The sequence below is a fragment of the Actinia tenebrosa genome, unplaced genomic scaffold (genome assembly GCF_029948245.1).
Source record: "Actinia tenebrosa isolate PJP-AT-01 unplaced genomic scaffold, QUT_ActTen_1.0 PGA_scaffold14__42_contigs__length_11649687, whole genome shotgun sequence".
Classification (NCBI taxonomy): Eukaryota; Metazoa; Cnidaria; class Anthozoa; order Actiniaria; family Actiniidae; genus Actinia; species Actinia tenebrosa.
In genome coordinates, this window is record NW_028292574.1 from 11,296,989 (window position 1) to 11,319,743 (window position 22,755).

A 22,755-nucleotide genomic window follows, 5' to 3' on the forward strand; every position below is an offset into this window, starting at 1 on the left:
ACAACAGCTATAGACGCGGTCCTAAACCGTTGATACGGCGTTCTTTCGTCTTGTTTCTTTAAACACTGAATGGAGAAAAGCCTGTAGACTAACAGTGCAAGGGTGACGGCATTCTTACCCGCGAAAAATATTTGTAAATCACCCTTTACGCCTAGCGCGCTAATCAAATACAGCCTCAGAATTAGAAATGGTCCATCTTGCATGAAGATGGCAGCGAGAATGCCAAACAGGTCTCCATGAAGCTGCATCTTGTTCATCACTTCTTTACTCTTGTCTTTGTCTGTCACAGAAACTTGGGACTCGGATCTGCCACTGGCAGGGAAAATAAACAATTAGATAATATATGATTGAAGTGCATTTGAAAACAACCCACTGTTAGTTGCTGCTTCTGTTGTTATGACTGTTTGTCGCTGTTGTTCAATTCAGTACTGTACTTGCTGCTGTTGTAATTGTTGCTGTTGTTTTTGCTGCTGCTGTTGTTGCTGTTGTTGTTTTTTCTGCTGCTATTTTTATTGTTGCTTCTGTTGGTGCTGTTATATTTCACATGTGAGCGCTTTGTCAACTGTTCCAATCGATTCAAAGCACATGCGCAATGATCCTCCCTTATCGTTACCCCCTGCATGTCAACAGCCATGGTGTAAATCAGTTTCCTACTATTTCATACAAACGGTTTGTTACCTGTAAACTCCTCTCTTCCTCTTCTTAGCTTTTTCTTTCTCCTGTTTGGTAATCAGTCTTCTTAGATATTTCCGCGATACTGCAGGCATCAGTTCTTTACGGATAGTTTGCACATTCTACGATACAACGGATCATTTGTCAGGCTCATTGATCAGTTGCTGAAGAAATCCTTATCACACGTTTTCAGGGAATCGTGTGATTTGCGAGGTAAAAAAATGCATTTTTTTCATAGAGTTTGCTAGATGCGGATTACCTGATTCTTGTCTTCTTTCTCTTCCTCCCCCTCATCATCGTCGTCTACAAATGCTGTGAAACTGAAAGTGAACTGCAGCAAGCTCCAAGAATACAGGGACAGTATTGCCACAGTTACTGGGTAGTTTCCCTCCACCTACAAATAAGAAAAACGGAATTGAATGTGAATATGGATGCCGTACGTCAGCTATTCATGGACCTTTGTGATGCAGGACAAAAGGCCTATGTTTTTTTGGCGGGAAACTGAATTTACTGGGTTTTAAGGCGAGTCTCCGGCATTCAAGAGACACAGTTGCAGAGCTTCTTCATGAAGGAGGGAGGCGTTCATTTGCTTGAAATGGTTATGTGCTAACTCATTTTTATTAATTAAAGCTATAATCAATGAATACTATGGATCAACGTTCTTACCTTAGGCTCTTCAAACGCGCCAAACAGCTCAAGGATGTCCGCTGCTATAGCAATGTATTCCAGTAGGAGAGCTGATAACTGGTCACGTGTTATGGTTCCTCGAGGTAAAATCCACCTGCCTGCAATGATGATTAGTACAAGTCCTATCTCGGCCACTTTGCTTACGAATCCTTCATCTATAGTTTTCTGTATGAGAGATCAGCGTCAAGTCAGTGATCAGGTGTCACGACTATCATATTAACGTGCATCCACAACTACACACCCACCCTCTTCTATCACATTACCACTGCTTATAGAGGCTTTACACCATCACGTGATGGCAGCCATGACAGGAACAATTGATTTCGGTCTAATATGATTTACATTAAAAAGGATTCAGTTTCCCAAGGGGAAAAGACTCTATTGTTATGCCTGCCATGGCTGCCATCATAGTGCAAAGCCTCTATATGGGTAGGTCTATCTGGCTATGATTACTCGCGCCATCACTACTTATTGTCTACTGGTATCTCTGCTGCTATACTGACTACTACTAATAATAACACTACTCCTATTCTTACTAGTACTTGACACTGGGTACTAATACTACTACAAATATATATTAATAATATACTGCTATTACAATGCTGCTGCTGCTGTTGTTGCTGCTCTTACTTCTCCTGGTGCTGCGCCAGCATCTATCGCTATGTACTACATCCCCTATCGTCTGGCATGCTACCGTCACTACTAGCTAACACTGATTGCTGCTCAAAAAAGTCTTACGTACCCCTGATATCAAGAGAGTCGCGCCTCTGGTTCCAGATACTCTACTTGTGAGCATATTAATATGTAGGATCCAAACACACGGTACCAAGGAACAAAGATAGAAGAAACAGCTGGGCCAAAAACTGCAAGGAAAATCAAATATCCTCCTTACTTCTTTTTGTGTCAAGATGGGAAAAAAACACTAATGGTTTGAACAGATATTAAAAGTTCTATCTTTTGTTTTATTATTGGCCAGATTGTTTGTCACCACAGGCAAAGTCGTTCAAAAATACAGCAGATGATCAACCGAGCATGACAAGATGTTGAATTCGGAAATCTAAATAATATATGTAATAAAATAATTGTCTAATTGAGAACCAATCGAGTAAATACGAAAAAACTGTGTAAACAAGGAGATACTTTCATAAAGATGGTGTTTGATTTGAATCTTAAGTACGGTTTATAAAGTTCTTTTCTCGTCATGAAACAAAATAACAGATTCATAAAGGTTGTTGCCATGACGTGCGCTGTGATCAGAAAACCATTTCCAAATGCAAAAAAAAAACAAACACTTGTCATAAAAAAGTAAGATTCTACTCTCTCAAGCAATTGAAAGACAATTTTGAAGTCGTAATAATGTATACTTACTATCTATATTCCTGTCCTTTGCGAATGATTAGAGTAAACAAGGTTTCTATGGCGAGAAAGCAAAGTCCTGTACACACAACCCAGTACGCTTCGTATCCTGAATATAACTGAAGTACGATCCATATAACAAGCACTGCATGAACCCCAAACAGAACTCTTGTTATTATTGCTCCAATGAACTCTAAAACACTAGGCATTTCTGATACAGAATACGATAGAAATTGCTCTTGAACTCTGATCCAAATTGAATCCCTGAACAACAAAGCAAAATCCAATTGTCGGCCAAGCATTGTTCTTGTTACCTCTTCCATGTGAAAACTAGTTTTAAGCGCCATCGACAATAAGTGACTTTCCTTTGGGAATTGAAGGTGTATGTGGTCGATTATTGCCGAATGACTATAGTTCACAATGCACGCTGGTTTTTATTGAATTTCTTATAGTCTCGAATCCCTACAACATTATGTAATATTCCTTCGTATAATGATGCACTAAAAGTGATGAAAATCAAAAAAGTAAAACTAATAACTCGATAATAGATTTGTGGCTGTTTGTATTGACACAGTAAAAACCCTGATGAACTATTTCTTAATCAGGTACGAGGGGCTCTTATAATCAAGGACAAATGACAGCGGATATTCTAGGGGAGAATCAGAAAATAATATAAACAATTTCCAGTTGATACTAGTTACTTTACTGCGTCAGTTTTGCCAAATTAAACACAGGAATCTTCTATTAATACATCCGCCTCTTTGGAATCCGTTTTTATTTCATTTTTAATTCAATATTTTTTGAAGTTAAATATATCAGAGGGAAAATGAATTTCTCAAATATAATCAAGACTTGATTTATTTAGATAAGCAATAATGGAGAATTCTTTATCAACAATTGACATCTCAGGGGACCCAAATTTTTCAGCGCGCGCGCGAAGCAGGCGTCCAATCTCGTTTACGCAATGTTGACGGGGATTTTTGTTTGTTTTGCTTTCAAAAGAAAAAAACTAAAAAACATTCAAAAACCCCAGTGCTTTCGCTCCCAAAACAACCTGACTATTAGATATTTTACTTATAAGTAATACTCAGATGGAGGTGTGAAAATATTTATTAAATGTTGAAAATCGTTGATAATTTTATTCCAAAAATTGAATGACATGCAGCACTTTGGAATGCAGCTCAATTTGGGGGACAAAACAATAGGTTCCAATTCCCAGGAGATTGAAATTTTTTTGTTCTGTCCCCCAGATCGAGCTGCTTTGACGTCACATGCAAGGGGTCTATAAATAATATCCATGCATATTGAGAGTCAAATTTCATCTTACATTTGAGAAACCAACCAACACATTGTTGGTGAGATTTGATGAGAATATGATAATCGGGATTGTTCATAATCGAACTACCTCGGCACCATCTTGGTTCGTTCGTCGCAGTCCTCGATATAAAACGAACCTAGAATTGCCACCACTTCTAAAATGTCCCGTGATCTCTTCAATGGTCCGTCCCTTGGTTTCTGGGACGAATAAGAACGTGAATATCCAGAAGCAAGCAACAAGAGCCATGAACACCAGGAATGTGTATGGATACAATGCTTCCTGTAGATACAGAATATTAAGACATAATATCAGTTACAACACACGTTTATTTGTCACGTGATTTGGTTGATTCACGCTGTCTTGGATGTACCCTGGTTTCCATTCTTCTACCCTGAGCCGCCTCATAGCGAGAATCGGTCGATTTGGCTAATGAGTAGGTTCTGGAAACGAGAATGTCCTGCTTTGCAGAGGCTCTCTCGCTCCAGTGAGAAACGCACGGTATGGACGTGCCGTGCCGTGACGGTAACGTTTTCGATAACTTTCATTGGTTCAGCAGTGATCGCAAACTGTGATTGGCTCGAAGGATGATGACGTCAACTAATACCATGATGACATCATAAGAAATCCTCTCAAGGGATGAAGCGTATAAATATAAAACTGGCTTCTCATTTTTACTGAATTCGAGTTTTTCATTTTGTGGCCCGTCAAGTTGGATGCGCACGCAACCTTGAGAAAACGGTCCATTTCACGCATTTACGATAATAAATTATCAAAATATTTTTTAATGCAAGAAGAAGAAAACAAATGAATATAGCGAAGGGTCGTTCTACCTTCTAGGAAGGGAATGCGACATTGATAAAAAAATATGAATCGAAATCAAATGAATGGGAAAAAACAAAACAAGAAAAGATGGAAAAGAAAAGTGACTGATTGGTTTTTACCTGCAATGAAGGGAAAGCGATTCCGATAACAAAGTTAGCGATCCAGTTTACTGTTGCAGCAACAGCACAGGCTGAAGGACGAGGACCTTGAGAAAACATCTCCGCCGTGATGAACCATGGGATTGCACCTAAAATGTTTTGAATGGGACGTGTTTGTTAACTCAAAGAGAATAAAATACTCATCATAAGAAATTAGTACGATTGGGAAGAGCCGTGTTGGTGGCTTAAAGCTGTTTAGGATGTTCAGAAAATAAAAAATAGCGCTGAGGATTGAGGTCGAATAATAAGGGGGTTGTCACACACACCTGGACCGATGAAGAAGAACAACACAAGAGCCATGGTTGCTATGACAGCCACGTATTCTGTGCCTTCTAATGACTATCAAACAAACAGGATAAAACATTACTATAAGATAACCGTGGGAAAACCAACATTTTATGGATTAACGCAGAGACTGTGCTTCTGAGCCTGCGCTATTGTGGTCAGCGTTCGTACAAAAATGCCTACAGCTTTGGAGGTCTTTCTATAAGTTACATATTGCAAACTATTTGGACATCTGGGGCTACCATTAATTGATTTCTGGCCACAGCGATTATTGGTTACTTAAGTTCAGGGACTTTGCTTCTGAGCCTGCACTACATGGTCATCGCTCAAACCACAAAAATACGCCCAGCTTTGGAGATCTCTGTATGAGGTGCATACTGCAAGCTGATTGGACATCAGGACATAGTGTTAATCTATAAGGTATGACTCGAACTTACACTGTAACAGAAAGCTATAGTCATTACGGCGTAAAATATGAACATGCCTCCTAAACCAATCACCATCAAGGTCCTTCTACCAAGAACCTCTACTAGCTTGACCTGAAAAAAACACCGTACAACACTCATGTCAGGAACGAATCGAATGAATCGAACGAAACGAACGAAACGAACGAACGAACGAACGAACGCGGAACGAACGAACGAACGAACGAATAAATGTCATAAACAGAAGTGATATAGAATCATCACTGAACTTACAATCAATCCCGTACACACGACTCCAACAACACCTATGCCACACGTAGCTACTCGACTCTCTGGAACTCCTACTTTCTCGAATATTCCCGTGGAATAATAAAACACCTGGGATGAAAATGTAAGAATTATAAAAGTGGATCTGACTATCACTAGTTCTGGTTTGGTATCATAGTCTACGCTGTGAGGGACTGCACATGAGTACTTTGAAGTACCTGCACTTTAGCTTCGTCTCAGGGTCCGTGTAGGATCCTGAGGCTTTGTTTTCAAGCTCTGAAACCATTATATATTAAACAGACAAACTTCTTTACCATGGGCACAATGTTTTCTCACTTCAGACCACATGTCATTCTCTAGAGTATCATTTCTTTGTTCAACGGTTGTACACGAGAAGACACTTGAATAAGGATACAACTCAAACGAAGAATCTTATCCTTAAGAGAATGACACGTAGTCTGAAATGAGGCAACATTACGACCAAGGTAAAGAGGTCTATTATACTGTGAAATATATAAAGAGTGTATAACAACATTTATTATGTTTTTCTTCTAACCGCATTGATTCCTCCCAGCTGTTGTGACATCTGCATGACGACGCCGATCAAGAGAGGCATCTGGAGATCACGACGCTTGAACAACTGCCACACGCTCACTTTCTCTTCTTTCGCTTCCCTTTCTTGTTCGATCTACAGACCAAGATAACAAGCACGATTATACTATCTATTCTCTAGTCGTATACTTATCGATACCAAGGGTTTTCCTACCTGCATATCCTGGATGTCGCTGCTGACGTCATCAGAATTTCGCAACACTTTGAGCGCTGATTTTGAGAAAGAAGAGAAACGAAAGAAAAAATGGTTTAATGAACCGCCATGAATTAAAGCAAACAGTTTGACCACCATTAGAAATGTAGATGTATAGTAACGTTATTAGGGCCACGTGTTAGATAACTCTCTGGGTTAATTGTGTCATCCTCCTTAAATAAATTTTATTGTCTTGTATTGTTTTAAGCCATGGACAAAAATAACGGCCAGTTGTTAGCCAAACGAATTGGTCTTGTTTTAAAAACTTGACAAAACCTACTCTGGGTTACACACCTTTTACAGCCTCAGTTTCTTTATTCAACGCCAGCAGAAGATATCTTGGACTCTTTGGACACCAAGGAAGAGCAATAACCTGCAGGGCAGCTGGTATGATACTGAATCCTAGAATATAAGGCCAGCGGTTCCCTGAACCCAAAGCCTACAAAACACACATCAAAACATGACAAATTTAACTTGGGATTAGAGGAAAAACAGTAGGATGAATCAAGGGTGATGTAACAGTAGAAATCTCGCCATTCACATCTGGGTCTTCAGACAGGATCAAGGTTTGTGAGGTCTCCCTGTGCTTCAAGGATTCTTCCGGTTTTCAATCCTCCACAGGAATAGGCCCTTTGCAGCTCAGTAATCACGTGATGATTAATTCACTGAGAGCAAATGAATGAACATCTTGATTCCCATGGGTGAAATATACTGGTGAGCAAACAAACTTTCTACAACCTATTTTGAGAGATCGTAATAAAACTGCATTTTGTAACACACTGGTTACACATCGTTTCATTCAGTTCTTTACAAGTAGCTAAAAAGAATCAACAATTTAAGATAAAAATTTTTTTTGCTCACCAGTACAAAAAGGGCCTGTTAACTTAGATCTTAGAGTTATCCCAAGGTGATTAGAAAATGGCAAGGCAAAAATAAACCAATAAAACCTTGACCATCTTACCTGCTTAAGCCCAGTAATGAATCCTAGAAGAAGACCCGTCACGATACCAAACTGATTTAAAGTCCCTAGGGAACCTCGCAGCTTGACAGGGGCTATTTCTGATAGGTACATAGGGATGATTGCTGTGATTACACCTAAATAAATAATGAAAATATACTTTCAATATGCCCTCATGGTTATATCAGTACTTATATATTAGTTATAACATCAATTTATAATCCTATATAAGCGGCTATGGTAATATGATCCATTTTTCCATTTCCTGTCCAAACAAATAAATAATTTGAATAGATTTCGACGAACGTTTCATAAAAAAATTGAGATCATCCAATGATCCAATCAAAAATCAAGAAGAAAAAAAATAAAGGTTCAACCAATCAACACACAGCTTACACTTGTCGGTTTTGTAATTAATTCATTTTCAATTTTTAAATTCTTGATTTTTCAGAAATTTTTAGCAGAAAATTACTTGTTATGAATATAAAAATAAAAATCGTAGCAAAAAAAGCTGCGTATTGCATACTAAAACATTTTGCGATCCGTACGATCCAGTTAACCAAAGTCCAATCCAGTCCATCCATGAGCAGTTCTGAATTTTCCAAAATAGAAGATCCTCTTAAATTCAGAATTCAGAAGCTTAAACCAAATTTTAGCAGTTAGGAATATTTTTGCTAGACATTAAGAATATTTGTGCTCTTTCAAAAGATTAAAATTCGAAAAAATTAAATCTAATGCTTTGGGCTGCAAACTTGTGGATTTCCAAAATATAATTTACTCATCAGCCAAATACAATACTTGAAAGAACTAAATAACATATAGCTATAACTATACTAACTTGCTTGTTAATGTTACATCTATATTCATTAATATATTTGCATGTGTGCATGACTGGTAGATGTATTCAGTCTCATATGCAACTAACTTTACCAAACCCCATGCGTCCATTTATGACAGCATCCCCTTACCGCTGCTGAATCCACATATAAATCGGCCAATAATCAGAAGAGATGGGGCTTTGGCAACATATGACAGAGACATCAACAGCGCAGCGAGTATTGCGGGTATGTTGTTTGCCATAATTGCCATTTTTCTGTATGAAAACAAGAGAGGTACAATAGATTAGAGTACTGTATACAGCTTCACCTATCATTTTTGCTCATTTTACCTGCCAAACTTGTCAGCAATATGGGGACCAAGCAGAGCACCTATCATTCCACCAACAGCAAATATGGCTACTATTACAGACCACTGGAAGTCAGAGAACGAGCCATGTTGACGAAAATACCCCTTGATATCCTGTAAGTCAAACCAATGATAAAACACATTCCTCTGTCCTCTCTGAGATAGACGACATACAGTTTAAAGAGTGTGTAGTATGCCTAAAGCATGCATTCATTTTGTTTAGCAACAATTTCATACTATGGCGTATTCCTGCTTACAAAAGACCCAGCGCCTACCTGCTGACCAAAATGCTAGAGGACTCTGGGTACAAGATTGTTGCTAATCAATATAAAAGCAGGCTCTTGAATAAGATTAATTATAGGCTATTCAGACTGACAGGAGCTCTCACGCTACATCTCATCATGGTCTAAATAATTGTAGGTCTTGTCATTAGAGATAGCAAAACCCACGACCGGGAAGCACTAGGCCCAGAGCCACTCTGAAACACGAATTACCCAACGGCTGTTTTATACTCTCACTATTTTTTCGTAAGCTGCTATGGTCAGTTTAATATCGAAACTTGTTTTTTTCTTCTCACCACCGGCAACGAGAACAGTAATTAATATTCTTTACGAACTTCAGACAGGTGATTTAAACCATAATTAATGAGTGGAATGATTTATAAAGGTTAAAAGATTAAATGAACCAGGACAAGATGCTCGTACTATCTTACTTTTTATTTCGATTATCCTTTAATATGAGAAACTCTAGCTTACGATAGTCTTTGGACCAATCTCTTGTTACATAATTCTAGCATGTGTTTTCAGGGGTCATTGTTTAGTCACACTGTGTACATTACGTAGTATCAACAACTTCTAATAAGAACCGGCCAAATCAGCAGCTTTGTCATCCTTTCTGACCGTGAAGGTTATATAACCGTAAGAACTGGACAATAAACATATAGAAAGAATCAAAGTATTCCTGGCAAAAACACGGCTGGATACCGAAACACATGCAAGATGGCGCCGATGGAATCAATGGTTCGAGCAGTATTGACTATATTTTAAAGTGTTTAAATAACATTATAATATGAAGAACACGGTCTTAAATGTAGGTTTTTATTAAGATATGCTGATAAACTAGTGTAGTAAGATAGATATAGGTTTAACCTACCTCCTCGGGGGCGTTTATACACGACGTGTTAAACCCAAACTGCAAAGAAGAGCCAAGAACACAAACTGCAGTCGAATAAACCAACCAGAAAGTCCATCTTGAATGCTGAAATCTTGAATTTAATGGTGGTTGGTTTTGTAGTTCAGGTTTTTCGTCTTGTTCTCCGTTGTGTAGTTCATATTTGGCTGATTTACCGTTCACAGTCATGTTTCACAACTGGTCGTCAGCACTGTTATGTCATACTATGCTTAATTACTCGCTACGAATACATGCGTGACGAAACACTCATCAAATCCAGAGTTAGTGGACACAAACATAGCGTGACATTCGTGATCGCCTGACTAAGCCGAAAACACGCATATTTTATTTCCGCGAAGCCAGATACCGTTTTGAAATTGACATTATTTAAACTGAGTGATCGTCGAAGTAAGTTAGGTAAGTAATTAGGTGAAAATGCTTATTATGATATTCCTTGATAGATATAAAAGGCTACATTAGCTCTGTTTGTCGTTAGTTTAGAACCAAATTGTTCAGTTGCTGGACATATGTGGTCCTTCATTGTTCAGCAGCGTCTTTTTCTTATCAGACGTGGTGCTCTAGCTGTGTCTCAGTGTATCAGTCGATGTGGAAACTTTGTTAACTTTACATTATTTTGTATTGATATTACTAGAAAAAGTAACACATTCAGAATCCGCGTATTTTAGATTGAGTTATGTGATGAGATAAAAATCATAAAAACGAGACAGTAAGGACTGCATGGCTGCTGAAACGACCTCAGTACAGAAATTGGTATTTTGACAACTTCAATACTGTAATGTATTCAGTGTTTAGAAATTTCACATAGCCTCCCACGGATAAGGAATAAAGTCCAACAAGTGTGTTCACTTGATTTCCTTTTTCGATGGAATTGTCTTTTGCCTTTAAAAGACCGAGTTCTAAATTCGCGCTAATTTCCCGCCATAAAAATGGAATTCGGCAAAATTATACAGGATAACAATTTGCATGTAGAAAACTAGAACCGAATCCTATTGGTGATAATTTTACACCACTTCTTTATTATTTCCCCCGCCGTTAATCCCTCATGATTTCATTGGTATGAAAGATAACTGGAACTTTCAAGTTGCTGCAGCCATCGCCGCCCAGCATTTCCAAGAGTTCAAACTGATAAATACCCGAGTATATAAATACTTTACCCAAATGTAGGCGCGCGTTAAACGTCAGATGTCATTTGTCGAATTGACCTATTATTTAGCCCGGCGCTTCTTCCAAGAAAAAAAAAAACCATAGACTCTACCTTACTTATATGCGCTAAACACCAAAAACATCAAGCAGTAGCAGTGGTCGGCGTAGTGAGGGGGAGGGGGCAGGGGGTTGACTGTACCCTTCCAACAAATAATTTTACTGAGGCTGTGGATATGCCGTCTGTGGATATGGCGGTTGCTGTTGGCGCATGTTTCCGGCCTTATTCCAAAGCAGTTCTAATTGCCGTTTCTAATTCTTGAAGCTCTAAATGCAGTTCTATACCATTCTGTATAGGTATCACTAGTGTCATAACGTCGGTTGCTGACCATGAATTGCCAAGAGCCAAAAAGGAGACGATTGCCTAGCGTCTTACAAACCCTGGGAAGACTCAGTCTACAGGATGACGGGGAAAGAGACTGGTATGAGGAGAGCGTTGAATATTTAGACATGAATTTCCAAGACTGGAAAGACTTAAAGACGACAGTCATGATTCCACCTGCCTTCCCAGTGTCTCTACAACAAGCTTCACAGGGAGATATCGCAGAGAAACGAGTGTACGACTTGCTTGAAGAGTTTGGGACAGCATATCAACAACCAATGTTTGTGGTCCATTCACATCAATTTGCAGACCTGATTGAAGAAAAGAAAAAAGGATTCGAGGGCAACATCAAGAAGTGGAACAAAGGGGAACACGATTTTGTCATCATCCATCGCGAGTATGGATTTCTATTCCTGCAAGTAAAAAGCAGTAAATGTGAAGATGGTCAAGCCTTCAAGAACGCAATTTGGCAAATCAACAAAGACATTGAATCCATGAAAGCCTTTCTCAGTGATTGCCTTATACCCAGGTTGCCACCAGATAATATGGAAAGAGTCCTGTACAACTATCCTGGCTTTGTTGTAATGCCAAATTGCCAACCTAAAAAGACCTCCATTGATCCCAGGGGAGTTTTCATGAACGACTGCAAGGACAAGGAATCCTTCAAGAAGTGGTGGGATGACAAAGTGGTCACCAGCAATAATAGGGTCATGAATGAAGAGCTTTATCAAGCTCTTTTAGTCAGGTAACCTAAAGTATAGTGCCTCTGTTGTGATGAAATCATTGACAATACTAATTATTAGATGACCGTCAAAAATTAAATTCGCAAGCATGTAGATTGAAAGAGTGTCGCTGTTGTATAAAATGATGATACTCGCGATAGATAGTTGATGAGGCATGGGAAATTCCACTTGATGGAGAAGTGTTGCCCTGTTTCGTTTCCTTCCAAAGTCCCTCCACATCATTGTGCAGTGGTTTGCTGTACAAACTCCTTTTGACTAGTATCATTGATTATGCATTGATTTATCTCCACATCTGCAGGTTCGTGGCTCTTCGTTGTTCGTCTCCAACAACCAGCTCTCAAATTGATGAAACTCACAAGCAAATCGTTCATTTCCACACTCCACAACAGCTGGAATGTATGTTGACTGCTGGAGCAGAGCAGTGGTAGGCTGGTCCAGCTGGGAGTGGCAAAACCGTGCTCTTGAAGAAAAAAGTGAAAGAATTAGCTTGGAAAATTCTTGAACAGAGAGCATCGGAAAAGATTCTAGTTGTGTGTTTCAACAAACCTCTCTCTGTACACTTAAAGAAACAATTTCAAGATTGGTGGCGTATGCTTTCAAAGGACTTCCCAGGATCTCAACCAGACCAGTCTCCAGTCCATGTTTACACCTATGACTCTTTTATCAACAAGGTGTTCACTGAAATACTCCAGCTGAAAGATAGCTCTGAACTATACTCAGGACAGAAATTTGACAGAAGAAGATATGATGTCGAAAATTACTTCGAGGATCACGAATTGCTGTCTCCACTGGACAAGTACCAACACATCTTTGTTGACGAAGGACAAGATTTCCATGGGGAGAAATGGCTCAGTGTTCTCAAGAAGTTTCACGACCAAGATCCCAATAACAACAACGACAAGAACAGCAACAGCAGTAGTAGCAACAGGAACAGCAGCAACAACAACGATAACAGCAGCAGCGACAGCCGACACTATTTCTGGGTGTTTTTTGACTCCAACCAACACGTTCAGCCGAGAGATAACGAAAGCATTTCCTGGTTATTCAATCCTAACGTCTTTCGATTGACAAAAGTTCTAAGGAATACAGAGAACATATTCCTTCTTGCCAAGACCTGTTACTACGGAGATGACAGAAACGACATCGTCCTTGGACATCGAGAAGTTGGAATGAATGTGGTGTATGATGACAGTCTTTGGAGAAAAAGATCAAATGGAATCCAGATTCTTGTAAAACATGTCACAGAATTGAAACAGAAGAAGGTGATGCTCAGAGACATTGTTGTATTGACAAAGACGAAGGATACTCTTCAGAATTTCCACATACCTCACTGTAATGCTGAATACCCAGATTATGGTAACGATTGTGTAGTTATCATTGACAGCATTAGGCGTTTCAAAGGGCTGGAGTCAAAGATCGTCATATTGTATGATCCACCTTACGAACTCAACAAAAATAGCGTGGAAACATCCGCCCTGCTCTACACCGCAATCTCGAGATGTTTTTGTTATCTGATCATCGTGTCGACGGTGGATGGTTGCAAAGCGATCAAAGAGAGAGTTGAAAAGATGAAAGAGGAAGCAGATGGCCGTGGAACTAATTCTGAAGACTGGGACTAACTATCACCTGCATGTGAAGAACTGTCAGGATTCATGCACTATCAGTTTTACCATTTCAGACCATATGCCATTACCTTGAGTATTATTTCTTTTGTATAGAAATAAACGTTGTTGACTATCTTTATAAGGAGTTTATATCAACACTGATGTATTTAGAACTACTGATATTGACAAATTCTTTGCCCATTTTGAAGGCTGAATTCGAGAAAGCTACTAGAGAAAAAAATTATTTAATATGCGGGGGAAGATTTCTCCTCAAAAAGCTTATTCTATTTGTATCGTAACACTTGTAGCAAAAAAGTGGAAACATCTGACTTATTTTCCACTCTAGTAAAAGTGTGATTAAGTTTATATATTGAGTTTATATAAATTGACATGTTATGCATCCATTAAATCTTTCTGTATTCACCTCAAACTGATGATTTATCGGCCTGCAACCAGTTGAAGAATTAAAGCCGCGTTGTGCCAAACTGTTGCAAATGAAATACTGCAACTGATTGAGGAGAACCAAGAAACAGGAAAATGATTCCCTCCATGAAAGGCTACCTAAGTTAAGCAGAAAATCCTTCATACCATTCAGATAAAAATACAATTATATATAATATACATATAATATAAAAAAATCTATAAAATAATATAAAATATAAAGATATTATGATAGAAATGTAAATACAAGTATAAAAGAGCGGTAATGACAACAAAAATATACAACAAAAATGGCCGCCAAACGCGGTTGGGACTAGGGACAATTGCATGGATGCGAGGTAAGGCATCATTAGTAAACAAAGTCTACTCAGTACGATATTTTGTGTCAAAGTCATTCATCTCACCAATTCGAGTTCTTTTAAACGTCTTTTGAAGTAAGGGTGAATGACTTTGACATTTGACGTAATTTATTTTAATGAAATATTCCTGTGGGTTTCCTGTGGTGCGGCATTTCCAAGAATACGACTTTCGTTTTCAGTCGTTTCAGTGCCTTGATGATTCGGTTTGAGACTTCAGTTATCGTTTGACTCCGGTGAAATGAGTTTGTGAGCGGGTAAGTATTACACTATTATACTGAAATACTTATTTTCCGATTCGTGATAACTGGTAATATTTGTATTAAAATTCTTAGTATAGTCGGAAAAGCATTTACAGCGGTGAATCTGTACTATATAGACAACACAACGTCTTTTCCCGCCAATTCTCTACGCTTTGTCACAAAGTTAGCTTTCATTCCAACTTTTATCATATCTAAAGCATTTTTATGGATTTTAATAATTGAAAAATGAAAAAAACGTGTCTTAAAAGAATTGATTAAGACCGCGACTCAATCAAAATTTCTACTCATAATTGATTTATTCAAGATTACTAACGATCTCCCGTTGACCTTGTGGCAAGATTTTTTGAAATTGTTTGCTTGCTTAATCAGTTTCACCTGGGATCTCTATAAAATTAATCAGTTTCACCTTTAATAGTATAAGGACAGTCGTTACTAGTCTAATAAAAGAAAAATACATATATACTTAAGTTATATTTCTGTTAAATTATTCATTTTGAGAATCTTTTGATATTTATTGACCTCTGGTATCATATTTCTGAATAACAATTATTTCTCGATCTTTCAAAAGAAAAAGGTTGATAATAAAGAAGGTGCGCGTATTTTCCCGCCAAAAACTCAATAATTAACGAACTTGGGGGGGAAACGTTTTCTAAATTTTAATTTGAAAGAGGAATCGGCGGTTCACCAATATAAATAGATGCATAATAACCACTGCTTCCCCTGTTTTATTTTTATGTTTTTTCAAATACTCATATTTTTGTTCTTTTTAGTAAATTTTTCAGTTCAGTCTCATTATGGCTGGAACCAACAAATCTGGGACTAGACCACGCTCTGCAGACATAGAGAGTGGATATGAAAGTGACCCGGACCTTTCTTACACTATAAAAAGTTTAGAGAGACTGAGTCTTGAAGATGATGGAAAAAGAAACTGGCACGAAGAGAGTATAAATTACTTAGATGAACACCATAAAGAATGGAAAGATCTAAAAACGACAGTAATGGTTCCACCCTGTTTACAGCTAGACCCAGTAAACAAAACAACCGGGCAAGAAACAGAGAAAAAATTCTTTTACCTGCTAAAAGAGTTTGGGGAAAAGCACCATGAACAAATGTTTGTTGTTCACTCTCATAATTTTAGCGAACTCATTGACAAGTTTGATAAAGGTTATGAAAACGAAACAAAGAAAGAATGGGTAAAAGGAGAGCATGACTTTGTGATAATTCATCGTCAATATGGTGTTATTTTTCTTGAGGTGAAAAGTAGGGAAAACACAAAGGGTGTGTATACAGAAGGATTACGTCAAATTGAAAAGGGCAGGAATGCAGCTGTGTCATATCTAAAGAAGATACATGGCAAATCCAAAGGAGTCAATAAAGCTTCCTATGATTGGCCCGGATTTGTGGTGATGCCTAACTGCGAGAAGACAAAACAACACAATCCGTATGATAATGTGGTCTACAAAGAGGACTGCTTCAGTCCAGAGTCTTTCAAAGAATGGTGGGATGACAAGATTGCTGATGCTTCAAAGGAAATAATTGATTCAAGTGTCTATGAAGAGCTTGTGATAAGGTGAGTGAGAATATTCCCATCCCTGACACTTGCACCCACAGGGATCCCAAGCATTGGTATATTCAAATAATTGTGCTTTTTTAATTATCTATGCTTTTTTATGATAATGTTTGCCATTACCTTAATTGTAGCTAAATACCTATGAAGCTGAAATATTCATTCATCCATAAACCCACTCACTCATTCATTCTTTCGCCCTTCTGTCCCTCCATCAACCAGTCCATGCATCCATCTTCCTGCCCATTCTTTATCCATCCATCCATCCATCCATCCATCCATCCATCCATCCATCCATCCATCCATCCATCAATTCACCATCTATCCATCCATCTATCCATCCATCCATCCATCCATCCATCCATCCATCCATCCATCCATCCATCCATCCATCCATCCATCCACCCACCCACCCACCCACCCACTCACGTAGCCAATCAAAAGTTTAGAAAACAGTGATATCTAAGTGAAGTAATATGCACTTATCAAATTCATGTTGTTCTATCTGTTATCCTCCTCAGGTTTGTCCCCTTTTCCTGTTTATTGCCAACCTTAAACCTGCAGATTGACAAGACACACGAGAATATTGTTAAAATATTCACCCCCAGACAGTTGAAAGCCTGGTACGATTCTTCTACAGTCCAGTGGTTTACTGGCCCCGCTGGAAGTGGAAAAACTGTGTTGGTAATAGAGAAGGTGAAAGAGATTGCGAGCAAAATACAGGAAAGGGAGAAAATGGAGAGAATACTGGTGTTGTGTTTCAACCGTCCCCTCTCCATTTATCTGGAAAATGAGATCAATGGTTGGTTTAATGAAAAGTATGGCACAGAGTCCCCAGTGACGATTAAGACATACGATGCTTTCATCAAGGAAGTAGGGGGTTTTGGTGTAGTTAAAGAGGATGACTCAACAGAGTTTGTAAAAAGGAGAAATGAAGTAGAAGCAACTGATAATCCTCCTGATGATAAGAAGTACGAGCACATATTTGTAGATGAAGGGCAAGACCTTTCTGGAAACAAGTGGCCAAAATTTCTTGAGAAGTTACACAATAAACCCAACGATAGAAGCAGATACTATTTTTGGGTCATGTTTGACAGCAATCAACATGTGCAACTGAGTGAAACCCAAAACCTACCCTGGGATTATCTGAGTAAAGCTACGCAATTAAAGTATGTCTTCAGGAATACAGAGAAGATATTTTCCTTGTCAAAAAAGTATTATGAAGACATTTCCGAAGATGGAGAAATCCAGCTTGGACACAAAGAGATAGGCTTGGACATTCTTTGGGACCAGAACCTCGAACAGGACAGATCAAACAGAGCAGAACTCGTGGTCAACCACATACTAAAGTTGCAAGATAAAAAGGTAAAAGCAAGAGACATAGCAGTTTTAGAAAAGGATAAGGATGCTGCCATTTCTTTGAATAAAGAACTCGGCTGCAAATTACCCAAAATACGCAGATTAAACGCAGAGAAACGCTTGACTCCTGCTGCAAAAGATGCTATAGCTGTCGATAGCATAAGGAGATTCAAGGGACTGGAATCTAAAGTGGTGATTTTATGTGACCCCGAGTGCTATCCCCGAGGTGAGATGGAGAGAACACGCCAGCTCTTATACACTGCAGTATCGCGTTGTTTCTGTTATTTGATTATAGTGTCAACACCTGATGGCTGCGAAAGAATCGAAAATGTTTCAACACGCATTCCACCTGACTCTGCTGGGTTCAGCTCACACAAAGACAAAAGGAAAAATGAAACCCCTGTCGAACAGGTGTGTGCCAGCGTGGAAAAGAAACACAAGCAAGAAGAAAGACATTCCACCTTTGACCGATTTGGGAAGAGATCACGTGAAAATCATTACGAAAGTGGGCCAACTGTTTGGAAACAGTGGTAAAAAGCAAAACTGAGAGGTGAATCAGTTCAATGGTCTTGTAACCTGAAAAGGACTGACGTAGAAAATCAGGATACAAGTCAAGAGATTGGAGCGAAGCTTGCCATCTTATATATATGAACTGCGTCGAACACTGGCAAAATTTTAACTTTAAATTTCTTTAGATTGTTTGCGTGAACTAATTCGAATGAGATTAGAAGCCATTTTTAGCTAAAGAATTAATTATTAAGTTGAATATACATTTTGCATGAATGATAATATTTTTTTTGTATTCTAATAACCAACAAACGACAAGTTTTTGTTATTTTATCGTTATAATAGTTGTACTTCTTGTAGAGTGTGAAATTATTTGATAAAAACTGGTAGTTTATATATTTTATCAGTTTCATCAGTCATTAAATGGAGAGCGGCACATGCATTATGCACGTCCTGCTTTTTCTGCTAAAGAAAACGGCTCCCTGTTTCTTGCGCATGAGCAGCAGTAAGGGGGACTCGCGATCGATGCCGTATATTTGCGGGTTTTACCCGGGAAATTACGAACGCGGGTACAGCAGATTTACGGGATTTCCCGCGAAAAGTCCCTTACTGCTGCTCTGTTGGGTACTGCAAACGAAGGTTAAGGTATTCTGTTGGATATACAATGCATGAATGTAAAGAGTTCGTAAACAACTTCTGCATAGTTTGCTTAGCACCTAAAATTAACATACCCAAGCCCAAGGGTTTCTGGTGTTGTGGTAAGAAAATGCAAATAGAAGACGACACGTCAGCACAGTGTTACGAATGTGGTAGGAACATTCGTAATGCCGTACCTTGTGCTACCAAAGAGCAATATTACGCCAATGGAGGTCGTAAGAAGACCCCATACAAAAGAATAAAATACTTCAGGGACTGGATGAGTCATATCCAAGGTTATCGACCGGTATATTTAAACAACGAAGTAAAGAAGAAAATCATAGACCACTTAGAAGAGACAACCCCGCAAAGTCTACGGAAAACGTTGAAAAAATTAAAACTAGGGAAATATTACAAAGCTATTCCCTATCTTTTGTCTGAAATTACCGGTAAGTCTATTCCCGAGGTTTCTGATATGACAAAAGCCGAGTGGATGTTTTGTCGGCTGAATAAGGATATTCCTTATTATCCTGACGTAATTTACGAAATATTTTACAAAATAGACCCCAACCACCCCCTGTTAGGATGGATTCCAAGGCGATGATGTAATTCCATTTACGTCACATGTTTTTCAGCCAATCAAAACCTTCACAATTTTCCTTCACATTTGTGAAAACGTTTCACATTTGTGAAATAGATTTGTGAAACTAATTTGCATATGAACCAGACAGCCGGCGTTCAATATGCAAATAAAATCCTGTTTTGCTTTTTTCAAAGCAGATGTTTACTGAGCAAGCTTTCTTTGAAGCTCTTCTTTCGCTTCTTGGTAGATCTTTTTGCGAGATTCCTCGGAAAGATCTTTTACGATTGTTTTTTTGTTCCTTATGTCCGACTTTAATTTCTCGTACTTTTCCTCTTCGGCCAGAATAAGCGAGAATTCTACGTCGTCTATCTTTCTGTCACGCAAAGCCTTTGAGACAAGGTCAGTAATTGTATTTACTTTAGCCCTTGACAGAGCTATTGTCGTGTCATGCTTGGATATTTTGCTTGACAACTGTTTCATAATGCCCGTAGCAACAGCAGAAATAATACCACAGGCTGCCCCAACGCCGGCCAAAGGAACCCCAACAATTATTCCCGGCCCAGTAAGCGAAGTAGCAACGCCGGAGCCCGTTAACACAACAGATATGGACCCTGAAGTTATCGCAATCTTATGTAGCGTACTCCGGGCTCTGACGTATTTCTTCCTGACCTCCTCATAGTGTTTTGTCTGCCCTTCCAAGTAAGCGAGGATTAGATTTGCCTTATTCAAGCGGAAGTTCTCGGCGTTTAATTCGTTAGGCCCCTCCCTAGGTAAATCAGGATAAAGCGGAGGTGCTGATGGTATAACATCCATTATATACTAATGTACGACGCTTTTGGAAATAACATAGAGGAGCAACCACATAACAGCCACTGGAATTGGGAAGCATTTAAGAAATTGTATCCCAAAGCAGTAACCTCGAAGTTTGAAAGCAGATCTGACGGGATTTACTTCAAAGAGTATAATGACTTAGTTTACAGCAATAAGGATTTGGAAGAGGGATTGGAAAAATTACACCCAAAAACACCCGTTCATAAGCCCGTTTATAAAGCACCTAATTTTCCAAGGAATCTATTATTAACCACGGAAGATTACCCATTTTACGATGCTGAAGGTGGTGTAAACAACTTCGAAAAATTGGTAACGCATCTAGAGATTTTAGTGGGTAAGCAATCATTTAACGTAGTAGTAAGGAATATCTTTAAAGAGACGATGTTGAAGCATACGTCAGGTAAAGAGGCCAGGGAATGGTTAGCAGGACCCAACATGCGGTATTGGTCACAGCAGTTAAACTTTGCTATTTGGGCTGCCACTAAAGGTTGTGGTGTTGCCGCGGACATGTTCCACATTTCATTTATGCGGTTTCACGTTGCCTTTACGGTAAGGAGGTTGTTGAAGGAGCTTAACGTACCCCTACCGGGAGATGGGGCATTTAATCCAATGAATAACCGCTACGACTCCGCAGCCCTGGAAAGGTTAATTAATGAGTTCAAACCACAGCAAAAAGATTTTCGTTATAAGGAGGGTAAGACGCATGGGCTTGGCATTGTTTATGTTTGGGGTGCCAACGGCGAGAAGCCAGCCGACTACGGGCATCAGGAATATCCAAGTGATGAGTTAGAGTTTAGCGATATGGGTGGTGATAAGGGTAATAATTCATTAATTACTAGAATTCAAACAAACTACCCCGGCACTTGGGATCCGTTTGTGTTAATGAAAGGAAAAGGCTTAAGAAACCTAGCCAGGATTAACCGTAGCATTGAAGCATTCGTGTACTGCATCCTGGGGGCGCAGGTAAATACCCGCAACCCCATTGTTGGATCCCAAGGCGCTTCACAGGAAACGCAACAGGAATTCCTAACTTTATTTGAGTCTGCAATAATAGAAAATGACATATCTAAATCGGTGCAGAGATATCAATTAGCGGTGCAGCAGTCTAAAGTGCGACTAGATTACGCTTTGTCGCCTGGTTGTTGGTTAATGCCAAGTAATTTGGTTATTAACACCAATTCCGTTGTGGGTTATAACAACAAGCTGCAGCGAGCTACCAAGGACATGAAGTTTGGGGTGAATGACGTGAACTCTGACATGACCAAGGGCATTACTCACTTCGTAGAGAAACCAAAAAAAGAGGTAGAAAAACCATCGAAGAAGGCGCATGTAGGAAAACCCGAACCAAAGAAACCAGTAAAGAAGGTTATGCCTGCGATACGTGAGGAATATGACCATAACTTACTAAAAGCCGGCCTAGCAGCTGCAAGCATTGGTCTGAGCTATTATATATGGCGATGAACAACCCCTACGTAGCTGGAGTAGATTGTGTCTATACGACTTACACAGGCGAGAAAAAATACACCCAAGCATCTTGGGTTGATGTCACAGGTATGTCTGTAGATCTGAACTACTCAGGAAAGAAGTTAATCCTTTGTAGCATTTGCATTGGCACGAGCAGCCATGCGAACGTGGGCTTTAGGTTCCTGGATGAGAATGGCATACTGCAGCCTATGCGCGCGAAGACGAGCAACAGGGAGCCTGTACATTTTTCCGTAGAGCCCAACCCAGCCAGCGAGGAAAATCTATCGGTTTGGACTTTTCACATGGTCGCCGATTGCCATGGGAAGGTAAAGCTGCAAATACGCGTAGACGATTCTGGGAGCGTTTGCGTGAATGGCATAGAAAATCGAAGAGACACGGCTTATAACCACAAGACCATTAGCACTTTTACGGTGCTTAGTCTCTAGAAGCAAACTATGTTTGCTGAAATATATGAACCCACATGTAAAGGAAGATTGGTTTCTTTATTACTTAGAGGAGAAGGAGTACGTAAATGATGAATGGTTTGACACTGATCTTTGGGTGAAGGTTGGAGGCGTGGGATTACTTGTGTGTACTATTAGCCTTAATACGGGGTATTCGTGCAATGCTGGGTTTAGGATCGTTGATGAGAATGACCATCCATTACTGCCTTACAGAAAAAAAAAAAAACAATAGGAACCCAGTTCATTTTTCCTCGGAGCCCCCTCCAGTAAGCGGAGAAGATCAAAG

At 39.2% G+C, this 22,755-nt stretch overlaps 3 protein-coding genes across 3 annotated transcripts; 2 read left to right on the forward strand and 1 right to left on the reverse strand.

Annotated features, from left to right (window-relative positions):
- Positions 1–3,807: 3,807 nt before the first annotated feature.
- Positions 3,808–10,297, reverse strand: LOC116291389 (solute carrier family 2, facilitated glucose transporter member 3). Its single transcript, XM_089029667.1, has 12 exons — positions 10,091–10,297; positions 8,922–9,052; positions 8,722–8,846; positions 7,757–7,890; positions 7,090–7,234; positions 6,757–6,812; positions 6,547–6,678; positions 5,997–6,101; positions 5,736–5,837; positions 5,280–5,352; positions 4,975–5,102; positions 3,808–4,312 (listed from the first exon to the last, which is right to left on the reverse strand). The coding sequence occupies exons 1-12, from the start codon at positions 10,295–10,297 to the stop codon at positions 4,106–4,108; spliced, it is 1,545 nt and encodes a 514-aa protein (XP_088885793.1). The 3' UTR covers positions 3,808–4,105.
- A 124-nt stretch (positions 10,298–10,421) lies between these two features.
- On the forward strand, positions 10,422–14,421 carry LOC116291388 (uncharacterized). Its single transcript, XM_031698556.2, has 3 exons — positions 10,422–10,525; positions 11,627–12,396; positions 12,693–14,421. The coding sequence occupies exons 2-3, from the start codon at positions 11,660–11,662 to the stop codon at positions 12,820–12,822; spliced, it is 867 nt and encodes a 288-aa protein (XP_031554416.2). The 5' UTR covers positions 10,422–10,525; positions 11,627–11,659; the 3' UTR covers positions 12,823–14,421.
- A 536-nt stretch (positions 14,422–14,957) lies between these two features.
- Positions 14,958–18,966, forward strand: LOC116291392 (uncharacterized). Its single transcript, XM_031698559.2, has 3 exons — positions 14,958–15,052; positions 15,829–16,628; positions 17,147–18,966. The coding sequence occupies exons 2-3, from the start codon at positions 15,853–15,855 to the stop codon at positions 18,516–18,518; spliced, it is 2,148 nt and encodes a 715-aa protein (XP_031554419.2). The 5' UTR covers positions 14,958–15,052; positions 15,829–15,852; the 3' UTR covers positions 18,519–18,966.
- Positions 18,967–22,755: the final 3,789 nt, after the last annotated feature.

Coding starts and splice junctions, on each gene's coding strand:
- LOC116291389 (XM_089029667.1), bottom strand. CDS start 10,297: ATGACTGTGAACGGTAAATCAGCCAAATATGAACTACACAACGGAGAA. Junction 7,235..7,756: donor TCATTACTGGGCTTAAGCAG/GTAAGATGGTCA, acceptor TGTGTTTTGTAG/GCTTTGGGTTCAGGGAACCG. Junction 4,313..4,974: donor TCGCTTTCCCTTCATTGCAG/GTAAAAACCAAT, acceptor CTGTATCTACAG/GAAGCATTGTATCCATACAC.
- LOC116291388 (XM_031698556.2), top strand. CDS start 11,660: ATGAATTGCCAAGAGCCAAAAAGGAGACGATTGCCTAGCGTCTTACAA. Junction 12,397..12,692: donor TATCAAGCTCTTTTAGTCAG/GTAACCTAAAGT, acceptor CCACATCTGCAG/GTTCGTGGCTCTTCGTTGTT.
- LOC116291392 (XM_031698559.2), top strand. CDS start 15,853: ATGGCTGGAACCAACAAATCTGGGACTAGACCACGCTCTGCAGACATA. Junction 16,629..17,146: donor TATGAAGAGCTTGTGATAAG/GTGAGTGAGAAT, acceptor TATCCTCCTCAG/GTTTGTCCCCTTTTCCTGTT.